Raw genomic sequence first — 13,274 nt, 5'->3', positions numbered from 1 at the left:
ACTACTGTGTAGACGTGTTATCCGCACAACAAGCCACCGTAGGTCAAGCCGTATTAAGGACATTATTTCAGACTACTTCCACTCCTACAGGCTGATCCACCGCTTTTGGGGAAATAACTGCTTACTAGTCTATGCAGAACATGCGTATCTACAGCGACAGATGCCATCGAACTGAAAATGTCACTTACCCAGTGTACATCTGTTCGTGGCATCAGTCGCAGTAGATTCGCATGTGCCCACCCGCCTCCCCGGGAGCCTGTAGCAGTTTGGAAGTTACCTTCAATTATTTATATATGTATCATCTCAACCTTAAATAGGTGCATACTTAGTCACTCCATTGCATGGGCACTATTACTACAATTCAACTCCTACCTCACCCTCTGCGGGGAAAAACAATCGAGGATAGAGTCGACGCCCATGCGCAATGGAGACAAAAGGAGGAGTCACTCGGTCCCGTGACTCGAAAGACTTCTTCGAAGAAAAACAACTTGTAACACTCCGGCCCAACACCAGATGGCGAGCTATTGCAGAACATGCGAATCTACTGCGACTGATGCCACGAACAGATGTACACTGGGTAAGTGACATTTTCAATTTGGGACCTCCTTTGACCTCTGCACCTGACCGGCCCTGTGTTGCTGGGGCTTTGGGGTTGCCTGAACCCCCAAAGGTGGGCTGCATATGCCCAGGAGACTGAACTTGTAAGTGCTTTACTTACCTGAGAAACTAACCAGTACTTACCTCCTCCAGGAACTGTTGATTTTTGCACTGTGTCCACTTTTAAAATAGCTTATTGCCATTTTAACCAAAACTGTGTACTACTGTTTTAAATCAAAGTTCTATACTTACCTGTGTGAAGTACCTTACAATTTATGAACTTAACTAAATTCTGAATCTTGCGGTTCTAAAATAAATTAAGAAAATAATATTTTTCTATATAAAAACCTATTGGTATGGAGTTAAGTCTTTGAGTGTGTTCTCATTTATTGCCTGTGTTTGTACAACAAATGCTTAACACTACCCTCTGATAAGCCTACTTCTCGACCACACTACCACAAATTACAGCATTAGTATTATCTAATTTTGCTACTGTCAACCTCTAAGGGGACCCCTTGGACTCTGTGCACACTATCTCTCACTTTGAGATAGTATATACAGAGTCAACTTCCTACAGAGAGCATATACACTTTAGCACTGTGTAGCAGTGGTAAAGTGCCCAGAGGAGGAAGGAGGCAAAAAGATTGGGGATGACCCTGCAAAAAGGGCCAGGTGCAACACCCCACAAGAGAGAGGACAGCTGGTTGTTGAAGTGTCAGACTTTGTAATTTTTAAGGCGCAGGCAGCAAGGCAGGGTTTGGTGCCAGTTTCTATGCAGGTCCTTGGTTCTTGCGGTGTCGTCTCTTCTTTGTCCTTCAGTTCCCAAGAAATCAAATCTACGGGCCTGTGGTGAGGAGACCCCTAAATACTCAATTTAGGAGTGCTTAGGGGAGTACATGGTAGTTGCCAATAGGCTTCCCCCGTCCTAGGCCAACTACACCCCCTACATGACCACTTCCTCTGGGGAGTGGGCATATCCCTGACCCAACTCCTGAACAACTCATTTCCTGCCTGCACTGGTGTCAAATGGGCCCCACAGAGGAGTGTTCTGCTGGGTCTGGCTTGAAGCTGCAGTTTCATGTCAAAGGCAGCAGAGGCTCTGAAGCCTCTGGCCTTGATTTGCTAACTTGCCAGCCATCCTGCTGGAGGAGGTGAGAACGCCTTCTGCAGATAAGGCATTGTTCCTTGCCTCTGAGAGCACTGGCTCTCCCTTGCAATGGGCCGGAAGCCCGTCTGTGGTGGCAGGCTGGAAGGTACCAGTCAGCCAACACAATAAGAGACTGGTAAGGCTACAGGGGGCACCTCTATTGTGCCCTCTGGGTGCATATCCTGATAAATCTGATACTGGCATCAGTACAGATTTATGAAGACAAGGTGTTTGATACCAAACACCATTACTTTCGGTGAAACCATTATGTAGTTTGGTAACTCCTAATGACCATTCTCCAGTACATGTCCTCAAATGGCTTCCTGAACACTTGCAATGACCAGGCATCACAGGGGCATATATACTCGTGCATATGTGCCCTCACATATAATATACTGCACTCTGGCTTAGGCTGTAGGGGTGACTTGCATATAGTACATGCAATACATTTGTGCACTGCACACAGGGAGTGGGCACAGTCATATTTTCAAAATGGCTTACACCATTTCACGCATCCTGCAATGGCAGTCTGCCTTGCAGTTTGAGTGTGGGTCTCGTTGGATGGCATAATACATTCTGCAGCCCTTGGGGGCGCTCTTTAGTACCCATGCCCTGGGTACCTTTTAGCAAGGTCTTACAAGGGTGCTAAAGTCCTTGCCAATTGGGTTAAAATTAACACTTGTTTTGTTTTTAGGAGATGAGCACTGGCACTAGGGCCTCGTTAGCAGAGTCTCAGTGCACTTCCACTCAAAAGCATCCGTACTGGTGGGCAGAAAGTGGGGGTGACCGTGTCTAAAAGAGGCACTACATTTGTTAAACTGCATAGGTGGCTGCAGCACTTTATTTTGATGTCAAGTGACAATTAAAAAAAATAGAAATGGTCTGAGCTGGGAATGTTTTGGGAGTAGGAGGCCATGTAATAAACAAACAGAAATAGCTAGACTTAAGTTATGTTTTCAGAAGATTCACCCCTTGCATTCCTTATTTTTTTCTGACATTTCTTCTTTTAGATACAGAGTGGTTATCGAAGGCGAAAGAGGAAACCGGCCCCATATTTATTGCCTTGAACAGCTTCTACAGGAAGCGGTAAGTTTATGCAGGTTGTTTAACTACCTCCGTCTCCTCTCCACCTAGAGAACAGCTTCCAAACTTGTATGACTGTTTAAATAGTTTGAAGGAGTTCCTTGTTCCAAAGTGTTGCATAGACATTCAGGTTGACAGTAGTAAAAAAATACTGACAGACCGCCAGTTGACCTGACGGTGAATGTGAAGCATGTGATGGTTCCAGGGGGTTGAGGCTGGCTCACTTCAGAGTAGTGTTACCTGGTCACATTCAGGCAGCGCCTTTTGACTAACTGGCTTTCCTGGCATGTAATATTCCCACTTGAAACACCGTCTTCTTTGGGATTTGAGTTTGCAGTGAAAGGAAGTACCTTTAAAGGCTTATTTTCAAGCAGCAAATCTTTTGAACATGTTCCTCACTATTGTTCTGCAGTCCTTGTGTGAAATCAGATTGCAGAACCATTTTGTACAAAACATACTTAAAGCTTATATTGTAAAATCTTTTATTTTGCATAATCTTTACTTTTCATGCAAAGATTTCAATCTGAATTTGATTCCTAAATCCGCCCAAACTTACTTCGCGCTCTGACGTATTGTAATCTATCTGTGGGCTTTTAGCCACACTCACCGCATGCCCATCACTCGCTCATGGTCTTGCCTTTCAAAAATTCTTTATCATCATTGGTAAATGCTTTACGTTTGTCCCTCCTTGGGGCGATTTTGTTAATGCCTTGGCCATCAACCCTGTTACGTGGATAATTGCTCATTTGCTGATACTTTTGACTGCAGTTCAACTTTTTCCTTTTGTGCATCTCCTTCGGGCTCATGCTCATTTCGGGCGTGACGCTTTGAAGCGGCTCGCTTATGTCAACTGTTTAATTTTCCTTTTCAAATTAAGTGGCAAGAAAAGTCCAGTTAGGAGTTTACAACGTTAATAGCTCAGACTCAAGCAAACGCAAGACCCATTACATTGCAAATGCTTGTTTCTTTGTTCTGCTGGCAAAGCTAATGTTCAAACATGCAGCACATCAGAATGACCAGTTATGTTCATTTAGTTGATTGCCAGTGCCAGGGGTGTCGAAACCTTCTCCAGTGATTTGGTTTTGTTTCATTCTGGTAGATAATCCATGTTTAAAAATAATCTTGATCCAAACACATTCAGGGCACATACAAATAGCTTCTAGTAAGACTGAAAAATGGTTTTGCATTCAATAATGGATTTACACACACATTTGCAAACACATCTCTACGTGAGGCTTTTCCTTTGGGTCGGGAGCGGTTGTCCCACTATTGGAATGCCTTGTAAGTTTGTGAATACCTAAAACCTTGCACATTTGCAAATACCCTCAAACATTTACGTTACCCCTCCAAACACCTATCCAAAGCCATCATACCATGGAAGTAGAATTTTACTCCTGACAGGCAGGAGCAAATAACTTTCCAGTGTGGGAAGTGAAAGTGAACAGCAGGAGAAGGAATTTATCCTCGTTCTCCTTTGGGGTGGGGGAGTTACTAAGTGATTTTGCCAAAATATACCTGTGTTTCCAGAATTAGGCGTAGACCGCTGAGGTGGGTGTAGGTATGTAGACTTAATCTGGGAAAATGTTTGATAATTCCAAAAATTCATTGCCTCGGTCTGCGAATCTCACCCTTTCTGCTTTGCCTTCACATTTCTAATTCTAATATCCTGAAAAAGTGGCATGTGGTTTAATAATGACGTACTATAATAATCATTCAGTTAGCAGACCCGCCAATGGCTTTAGGTTCTCTCAGTCAGACTTGTATTAAAATGTAACTTTTCAACTTTCCATGCGGGTTGAAGTTGATTGTGGGGTCTTGTATATGTTCGTTGTTCGATGTAATACCCGGGTCTACTGTAAGGAGTGTTCATATTTTGAATGCAAGTTATGCTATAGCATTTCTAAATTGGAAGTGACATAATTAAATACCTGTGTCGGTTTTTCATTAAGGCATTGTGTAGTGTTTCTGTATTCCTTATAGGAGAGCTATAAGGTGTTTACAAACCTCTGTACAGTTTCCTCTGATGAAATGCTTTTATTAGGAGGTGTCCAATGGTTGGAATTATAGGTGGGTTTTAGAGTTGAATTCACGGTGGTTAATCTTATATAGGTTGCCTTTATTTGGGAATGTTTATTCTTTCCTCTGGCAATAGATAATTGATGTGAAGCCCACCTCAGTGCGATTCCTTCCTGCTGGAACTAGGATTGCTGCTTATTGGAGTCAACAATACCGTTGTTTATATCCCGGTACCATCGTTCGAGGTAAGGGATTAAAAGCCAAACAAGCAAATGTATGCAGCGTAAAGTGTGCTAATAAGAATTTAAATAACCGTATCGTGGTAGAATGTATAGATGAAATTTGAAGCTATATGTAATGTAAACTTATTTTCTTTCTTTTTTGCTGCTTTCTAAATATTAATGGAAATTTGTTCTTTCATTGACAAAGTTATATGCCCTTTATTTCCTGAAGCTGTGCTTTGAGTTATTTTTTTATGCAAGGATTATTTTTTTCTTTTTCTTTAGGACATGCAGGGAACTAGAACAGTTATTTACTATATGTATGTAGTTGGAGATTTCAGCACGGTCTCCTCTGCAAAGGCATATATGTGTAGAATATGGTCCTCCTTGGGAAAATGGTGCAGTAACTTTGAGCTGTTTTAAGACTAAGAGCAATGGTGACGTAGAACGTCTGAGGATGTCATGTGGTGCAAATTTAGTGGCCTTCAGTGCTGGTGGGCGAGGGAGAAATCTTAGTTCCATTTTAGAGTTTAGTCAAGTAAGGTTAGTCTTTAAAATCACAGTTCAGGATGGGTGAGGCTGGAGTGGGTTGTTGTGTGTCCATAGGCTTATATTTTAAGCTTCCTGCATGAAGCTATATATGGCACCACAGTACACTAGGGAAAAACTGCTATTGTTTAGATTTCAAATTGAACACTACTATGATTTCCATTACACAAAACCGTCCACCCTCCCAATCATAAATTTTACTGTTGCTTCTAGGAGAAGTAGGATAGAAGTGAATGTCTCATAGTGACGAGTGACTCATTGGATGATATTTATTTGGGAGTATTGTATTGTTGCTGTACAGTAACTGCATATGGTACGTATAACAAAGTGAACCACTATTACTGAAGGACTCAATTTACTTTTTTTCCCCCGGAACTCTGATAAACGTTGTAGTTTCAAGTCCCAAAAATATCGAAATTTAGTAACCTTGTATAAAAAGTGACCTTATGTCAATCTAAGACAAATGCATCCTCAAGCTTTTCAGTTACTCCATAATTTTGAGTTTATAAACTTCAAATCTTTAGGTTTTCCCTTTCTCCTGCAGTTGCCCCTCTATTTTTCCTAGCACTCTCCCTACTTTTCATCCAATCTGTTTTTGCAACCCTCGTGCTGCTCTAGTCACTGGGCATTATTCCACCTTCTAGTGTTTGGGTCCGGAAGTTCTTACTTACAAACATTTTCCTACTGGACGTCAACCTACAGAGAGTTAGTACGAATTACTGTGATGTTGACAGTAAGCCGACAATATGGCCTCCAATTTTTTTCCACAAGTTGATTTAAAGTTGTTTCAAGAGTCCTTAGTAAGTTTTCCAGTAAAAATGAAGAAAAGGCATCAAGAAGCAGAGATAATCTCGATCCAACACGCATGAAAGATGCTCAACTGCGGATTTATGTTTTTCCACTGGGTGTTCCTGTTTTCTGCTCCCCTGCGGTACAGTATTATTACAGAAGGTGTTGCAGATGCTTGTGTGGCTCCTTCTGTATATATAGCATGGCGCACATACAGCATTGACTCTACGATAAGTGGGCATGCCCTTATTTTCATGGCGGTGTGGCCCCATATAAATGAGGGAAACACTTTGCCTCTGCACCTGCACTGAACTATAGACACAGCTCACAGGCAAAGAGGATCTTCAGGAGGCGCACTGGCTGAGGGCACCCCACTGGGTAGAGGAAAGGTGGTCCAATAGACCCCCACCAAAAGACATGACCCTACAGGCGGGTGCAGTCATTCAATGGGGCATTTTTGTACACCTTTCAAGTGCAGGGGTGTGCTGCCTGCACAGTAAAAGATTGTACGGCTGCTTCAAGAGGTCACGCTGTCTTTCACTAATGCGTTGCCCCTGGAGCCACCACATTGGTTGTAATAGAGTGCACTGTGCATGTTTGCACCTGGCACACCTGTTTTATGGTGCACCATGATGCAAACTAGAATAGTGTGCTCATTATGTAATACAGGCCCTGATATGTATGTTGTGCTTTCCTAGAGACCATATGTTAAAAGACTGTTATGCATGTTAACTTTTCAAATCAAATTTCTTAGAGTGAATAGCTTGTGGTGGTATTAAGCCACAGGAGATGTTTCTGGGGAGACAAATCTCAAAACACTGGTGGAAACAGAATTCTCCGAGGCAGAAGTGAACTTCCTTAAAAGACACTCAAGGAAGACCATTACATGGAGTCTGACCTCAAAGCGCTTTTCTCTCATACTGTTGACAGAAACAAATCTATCTCACAAGACGTCTGAAGTGCCAAACATCACAAGACTTCCCGAATAGTCAAGAGGATGTATTCAGTTCTGAAATAGCCAAATCCCTATCTTAGATCAAACTATTGCATGAATGTACGCTTTTGACGTCAAAAAGTGCATTTCAAGGAGACTGACCTCACATCCCAACCTACAGAGTTTAAAGAAAAAGCTAATGGGAAGAATTTGCCTAAAGGCACGGGCTTTACTTCTAAAGATGGTTGAATTTGAAAGGGTAAAGGCGACTGCAACCTCAAAAGATCAGAAGGAGCAGCAAAAAATCTTCTGATAACACTGATGTAGAGAAGAAAGAGAACAGGAGTTCTTTAGAGCGCTAACCTTATTAAAAAAAAAAAGAAAAAAAGCCTTTGTGGGCGCCTAGAAAAGAGTTGGAGTGCATGAAACAAAGTGTGTCTGTGTGGCTGCACCAGAACAGGTAGAAGGGGGAAGAAATGGGTAAACAAAAGATGCCACAAATATAGCAAGACATTAAGACCTAGGATAGCGTGTATGATATACAGGAAGAATAGGGAGGAATACAGGAGACCCAGACTCCCTGAAGAGAATGTAGACATATCTTTCCAGAGCTTGCTATTTACATGTATCATGGGGTAGTCAAAAGAACAGCCAATGAATTTGGGGTCCGAATAGAGGTCTAACAGTTCGTTTTCCTGATGGAAACAGTAAGCCCTCTGTATTGTAGAAATCAATACGTTCTGAAGCTAATACACTCTGCAGCAAAAGTTTTTTTTTGTTTTTTTTTTCTTTTTCTTTTTAAAAACCTGCCACCTAAAAGATGGTTATTGCGTGCAGAGACCTAATATAAAGCATCTGTACAGGACCCATGTTCCACAAAAGCCTTAGTCGCTTGTAGTGTCTTCAGAAGGAAAAGGCACAATCTCTAGCTTCCCGATAAAGACAGTAAGAGACCAGAGACTGTTAGGAGGGCAATTGAAAGAGAGCTGTTGCTGCTCAATGATACATTGGCAACTCTTCGACTTAAGCAACTGATGCTGGCACCAACAGTGGGATGATATAGAGGACTTGATTAAACACTTACTTGAATATTGAAAGAAGGCGAGATCTAAAGTAGAATAGGGTAGGATTATATCCCACTAATGCTTTAGATCAGCACTAGACTCTCTACAGAGACAGCTACCAGACAAATCACAAATAGAACTACATTGCATATATGCATGGTGTAAAAGTCAAAGTGCACTCCTGAATAATAGATTTACCCTTCAAAGGCTGTCTCATATTTAGCCCAGATGTTTATCACCTTCTAAAAGACAAGAAAAAGCCAAACGAAACAGCACAAGCAATGGGGATATGCACACCACAAGGGTACCTGTAAAGAGGAGGTTCCATTGACAACTAGATGCCTACTTTATTTTAGAGCCTGCCTGCAGGCAGTGATTCACGCAGCAGTTGCAACAAACTCATCAGGCTGAAAGCACTTGAGGTTGAGGAAATGCTGGCCACTACCACAAAATAAGCCAATACCTCCGACAGCTCAACTTCTAACACCAGTAGGGGGTGATAATAGTCTAACTTGGTACCTATGAGTTATAACAGACAAACAGAAGAACTGTTACAAAAATGCAATAGAAAGTTCTTCAGACAGGTTACTCAAGATCCAAATTTGTAACCAATATTGGACTTATGAACAAATTCATCCAAATTCAATGCCAGCCTTCCAAGAGATGACCATTTTTGGAGGAAATTCAGACTAGACATAATCTATCCCAATACATTCAGCACATTAGCAATATCTCAGGTTTGTGGAGTTACGTTATCAGTTCAAGGTTTTACTGTTTGGCATCAGGTCAGCCACACGGGTATTTAACAAGACCCTGATCGTTTTTAGCGGTTCACTTGAGGAACTAAAACCGTACACGTGTACCCTTCCCTAGATGACTGGCTGGGGAAGGTAAACCAATTGGATTAATGCCAATTACATATAAAAGTAGTTATACATCTATTATATTGGTTTTCGTGTCAAATGCAAGAAATCTTCACTCTTTCCAAATAGACATTATTGTGAGAGCAATTAAACAGCACAAGGGTGATTGTCTGCCCACGAGCTCAAATGGTTTTTCAGGAACAAATTCACCTTAACCAGACATCTCAGTCATTGACCATGAGGACAAAAATTAGACTGCTGGGTCTGATGGCTGCCTCTGATGGCATTGTGTGTTCATTTAATTTCAAATACACGACTACACAAGAGACCAGTCCATAAATGGTGAAATAGCCAGTGGTCTGGGGTACCGGTGGCATGGGGAATTGGAGGTTGTAACAAAGAGAGCTATGGAATTAAAATGGTGGCACAAAAATAATTTGTCAGTTGGAAGATTTTTCAAAACACTAGCTTTCCCAGCCATTATAAGATTAATCACAAGTGGAATGGGGTGCACACATGTAAGAAATGAAGGTAGGTTGGCAGTGTTCCACACAGGAAGCACTTAAACACAAACTACATGGAATTCAATAAAATCTTTTTTTGCGGTAAGAGCATTTAACACCACCATTCCTGCAATGTTTTAACTGAACAAGCAGGGGCACAATATCCTAGCCCCTCTGTTAGCTAAGGAAACTTTGGGGACATGCAATATCACTATGTGGCACATCCTCTAACAGGAGCCGACAAAGTTCATGTAGACCACTCAGTCAGAGAAGCACTGCAGTGGAAGTTAAAACAATCATTGGTGTAGATGGTTTTCCAAATATGGGCATCATCACACTTGGATCTCTGCGCCCCAGAAAAAAAGAAATCCAAAACTTAACATGCCAGCATGGCTTTCTTTTAAAAAAGGAATGCATTTTATGCATTTTTAATAATTTGATACTGAAGTTTTGCTTATTCTTGTGATAGATATTATTGGTCCCGAAATAGCTATGACCGATTTAGTTCTCGCATATCAAGCAAATAGCACAAGGTAATATCCTCAAAATTGCAGTACATAAGGATACACTGACGGTGCAAGAGGGTGGCGGTTTCTCACCCAAGTCTAAAGGACTTGCAGTTGGCAGCCTGGCTTCCGAAATTGCAGGATTTAGCTTAATTGATGTTATCTTAAGAAGGTTCAGTGAGGTACAGGAACTCAATGCAAGATGAACGAGTTACTTACCTTCGGTAACGACTTTTCTGGTGGATACATTAGCTACCTGTGGATTCCTCACCTAATGAATACTCCCATGGCGCCAGCATTCGACGGAAATCTTCTTACTAGTCTCTGCACGTCGACGAGGGCGTCACTCTAGCCCACGCGACGCCGTCTGACGTCATACAGGCAATAAGAGGTCCTCGACGACGTGCGGACGTCAGTACCAATCATTTTTTACGTGCATGAGAACAACCAGGCAATGCAATGAAAGAGCAAGGCAACATCCCATTATATTGTAAAAATACACAACATTGCATGAATAACTGTAAATCTTATATATATATATATATATATATATATATATATATATATATATATATATATATATATATCTCTCTTTTAAAAAAAATATATACACACATCAAGTATATACACAAAGATATATACATATATATAAATATATTATATACAACATCTATTGCACCCTCAAAGACCAAGAGGAGCGCACTCAAGGATTACTTGGTAAGACCAGAAAGGCAACGGGGAGGCGGGTGGGACCGTGAGGAATCCACAGGTAGCTAATGTATCCACCAGAAAAGTCGTTACCGAAGGTAAGTAACTCGTTCTTCTGATGGATACAACTACCTGTGGATTCCTCACCTAATGAATAGAGTCCCAAAGCAGTACCACGCCCGGCGGTGGGTGCCTAAATGGTCAAACCAAGAAATCCTGCAGCACTGACCGTGCAAAATGGCCGTCTCTTCTAACCTCAGAATCCAAACAGTAATGTTTTGCAAAAGTGTGAAGGGACGACCAAGTTGCGGCCTTGCAGATGTCAACCACAGGAACACCCCTGGCCAAGGCCGAAGTGGCCGACTTAGCTCTGGTGGAATGAGCTCTAATACCCTCAGGAGGATCCTTCTTTGCCAAAGAGTAACAGATTTTAATGCAAAGAACAACCCACCTGGATAGTGTTCTCTTGTGGACTGCCTTTCCTCTCCTCTTGCCCACGTATCCAATAAACAGCTGATCCTCCAGCCTGAAATCCTTTGTTCTATCAATAAAGAAGCTCAACGCTCTCTTTGGGTCCAGACGGTGCAGTCTTTCTTCCTCTTTGGAAGGATGAGGCGGAGGATAGAACGTGGACAAAGTAATTGCCTGAGCCAAATGGAAGGGTGAAACAACCTTCGGGAGGAAAGCAGCCTTGGTCCTCAACACCACCTTATCCCCATAAAAAGTTGTATAAGGGGGCTTTACTGATAAGGCCTGCAACTCACTCACTCTCCTTGCTGATGTTATAGCTATCAGGAAGACTGTTTTTAAAACCAAATACCTTAAGGGGCAAGAATGCATAGGTTCAAAAGGGGACCCCATAAGGAAAGTCAGGACCAAGGACAAATCCCATTGCGGCATAACAAATGGTTTTGGAGGATATTTATTTAGAAGACCTTTCAGGAATCTGATAACAATAGGGGATTTAAATAAAAATGGTTGGTCTGGAAGACATATGAAGGCTGACAAGGCCGATAAATAACCCTTAATGGTAGCCACTGCACAACCTTTCTGCGCTAGAGACAGAGCAAAAGACAAAACGTCCGATAGATGAGCATGCAAAGGATCAATCTGCCTCTCTCCACACCACGCAACAAATTTAGACCATCTATTAGCGTAGATAGATTTAGTGGAGTGTCGCCTGGCCGCTAATATAACATCCACTACCTCAGGCGGGAGAGAGAAGGAACTCAGGTTGCCCCGTTCAATCTCCAGGCATGTAGGTGCAGACTCTGGAGGTTGGGGTGTAGAACCTGCCCCTGCGACTGCGAGAGGAGGTCTGCCCTGAAAGGGAGACGGAGCGGAGGGCACATTGAAAGTTGGAGAAGGTCGGAGTACCATACCCTCCTTGGCCAATCCGGAGCTATTAGGATGACTAGAGCCCGGTCCTGGCGAATCTTCCTCAATACTCGAGGAATCAAGGGTATGGGAGGAAACGCGTAAAGCAACTGGCCGCACCAGGTTTTTTGAAACGCGTCCCCCAACGCTCCCTGCATCGGATACTGGAGGCTGCAGAATAACGGACAATGCGCGTTCTCTCGAGTGGCAAACAGATCTACCCGAGGAAACCCCCACCTCTGGAAGATTAAACTGACTTGATCTGGATGGAGACGCCACTCGTGGTCTGCCGAGAATTGGCGACTGAGACTGTCCGCACGCACGTTCAAGACTCCGGCCAGATGGTTTGCTATCAAGCAAATCTGATGGTCCTTTGCCCAGGACCATAGTCGAAGAGCTTCTCTGCAGAGAAGGTACGACCCCACTCCTCCCTGCTTGTTTATGTACCACATCGTGGTAGTATTGTCCGTTAGGACCTGTACCGACTGACCACGAAGGGAAGGGAGGAAGGCCTTGAGAGCCAGACGTACAGCCCGTAACTCTAACAGATTGATGTGAAACATCTGTTCCTCTGGAGACCAAAGACCTTTGATCTCCAGATCCCCCAGATGAGCTCCCCACCCTAGAGTGGAAGCATCCGTTATGACTGTGGCCACTGGTGGCGACTGCTGGAACGGCTTTCCTTGTGAAAGATTGTTGCTTGCAATCCACCACTTCAAATCCACAGCAGCATCTCTGGAGATCTTGACAGTACTCTCTAGATCCCCTTTGTGTTGAGACCACTGCCTTCGGAGGCACCACTGAAGAGCCCTCATGTGCCAGCGAGCATGCGTGACCAACAGAATGCAGGAGGCAAACAGACCGAGCAGACGAAGGACCTTGAGGACTGGAACTACCGCTCCATTTCGAAACATTGG

At 42.9% G+C, this 13,274-nt stretch overlaps 1 protein-coding gene across 7 annotated transcripts in view; it reads left to right on the top strand.

The window, feature by feature from the left end:
• The window catches only part of TNRC18 (trinucleotide repeat containing 18), a 206,777-nt gene that overhangs the window by 167,801 nt on the left and 25,702 nt on the right, over positions 1 to 13,274 (top strand). For all 7 annotated transcript variants that reach the window (XM_069209985.1, XM_069209990.1, XM_069209991.1 and 4 more), the window contains 2 exons: positions 2,755 to 2,830; positions 4,980 to 5,088. In XM_069209985.1, coding sequence (XP_069066086.1) covers positions 2,755 to 2,830; positions 4,980 to 5,088 — 185 coding nt within the window. The remainder of the gene's footprint in view (positions 1 to 2,754; positions 2,831 to 4,979; positions 5,089 to 13,274) is intronic.

The sequence above is a fragment of the Pleurodeles waltl genome, chromosome 10 (assembly GCF_031143425.1).
Source record: "Pleurodeles waltl isolate 20211129_DDA chromosome 10, aPleWal1.hap1.20221129, whole genome shotgun sequence".
NCBI classification, from domain to species: domain Eukaryota; kingdom Metazoa; phylum Chordata; class Amphibia; order Caudata; family Salamandridae; genus Pleurodeles; species Pleurodeles waltl.
Note: the sequence above shows the minus strand (reverse complement) of the source record. Positions and strands in the feature narration are given on the sequence as shown.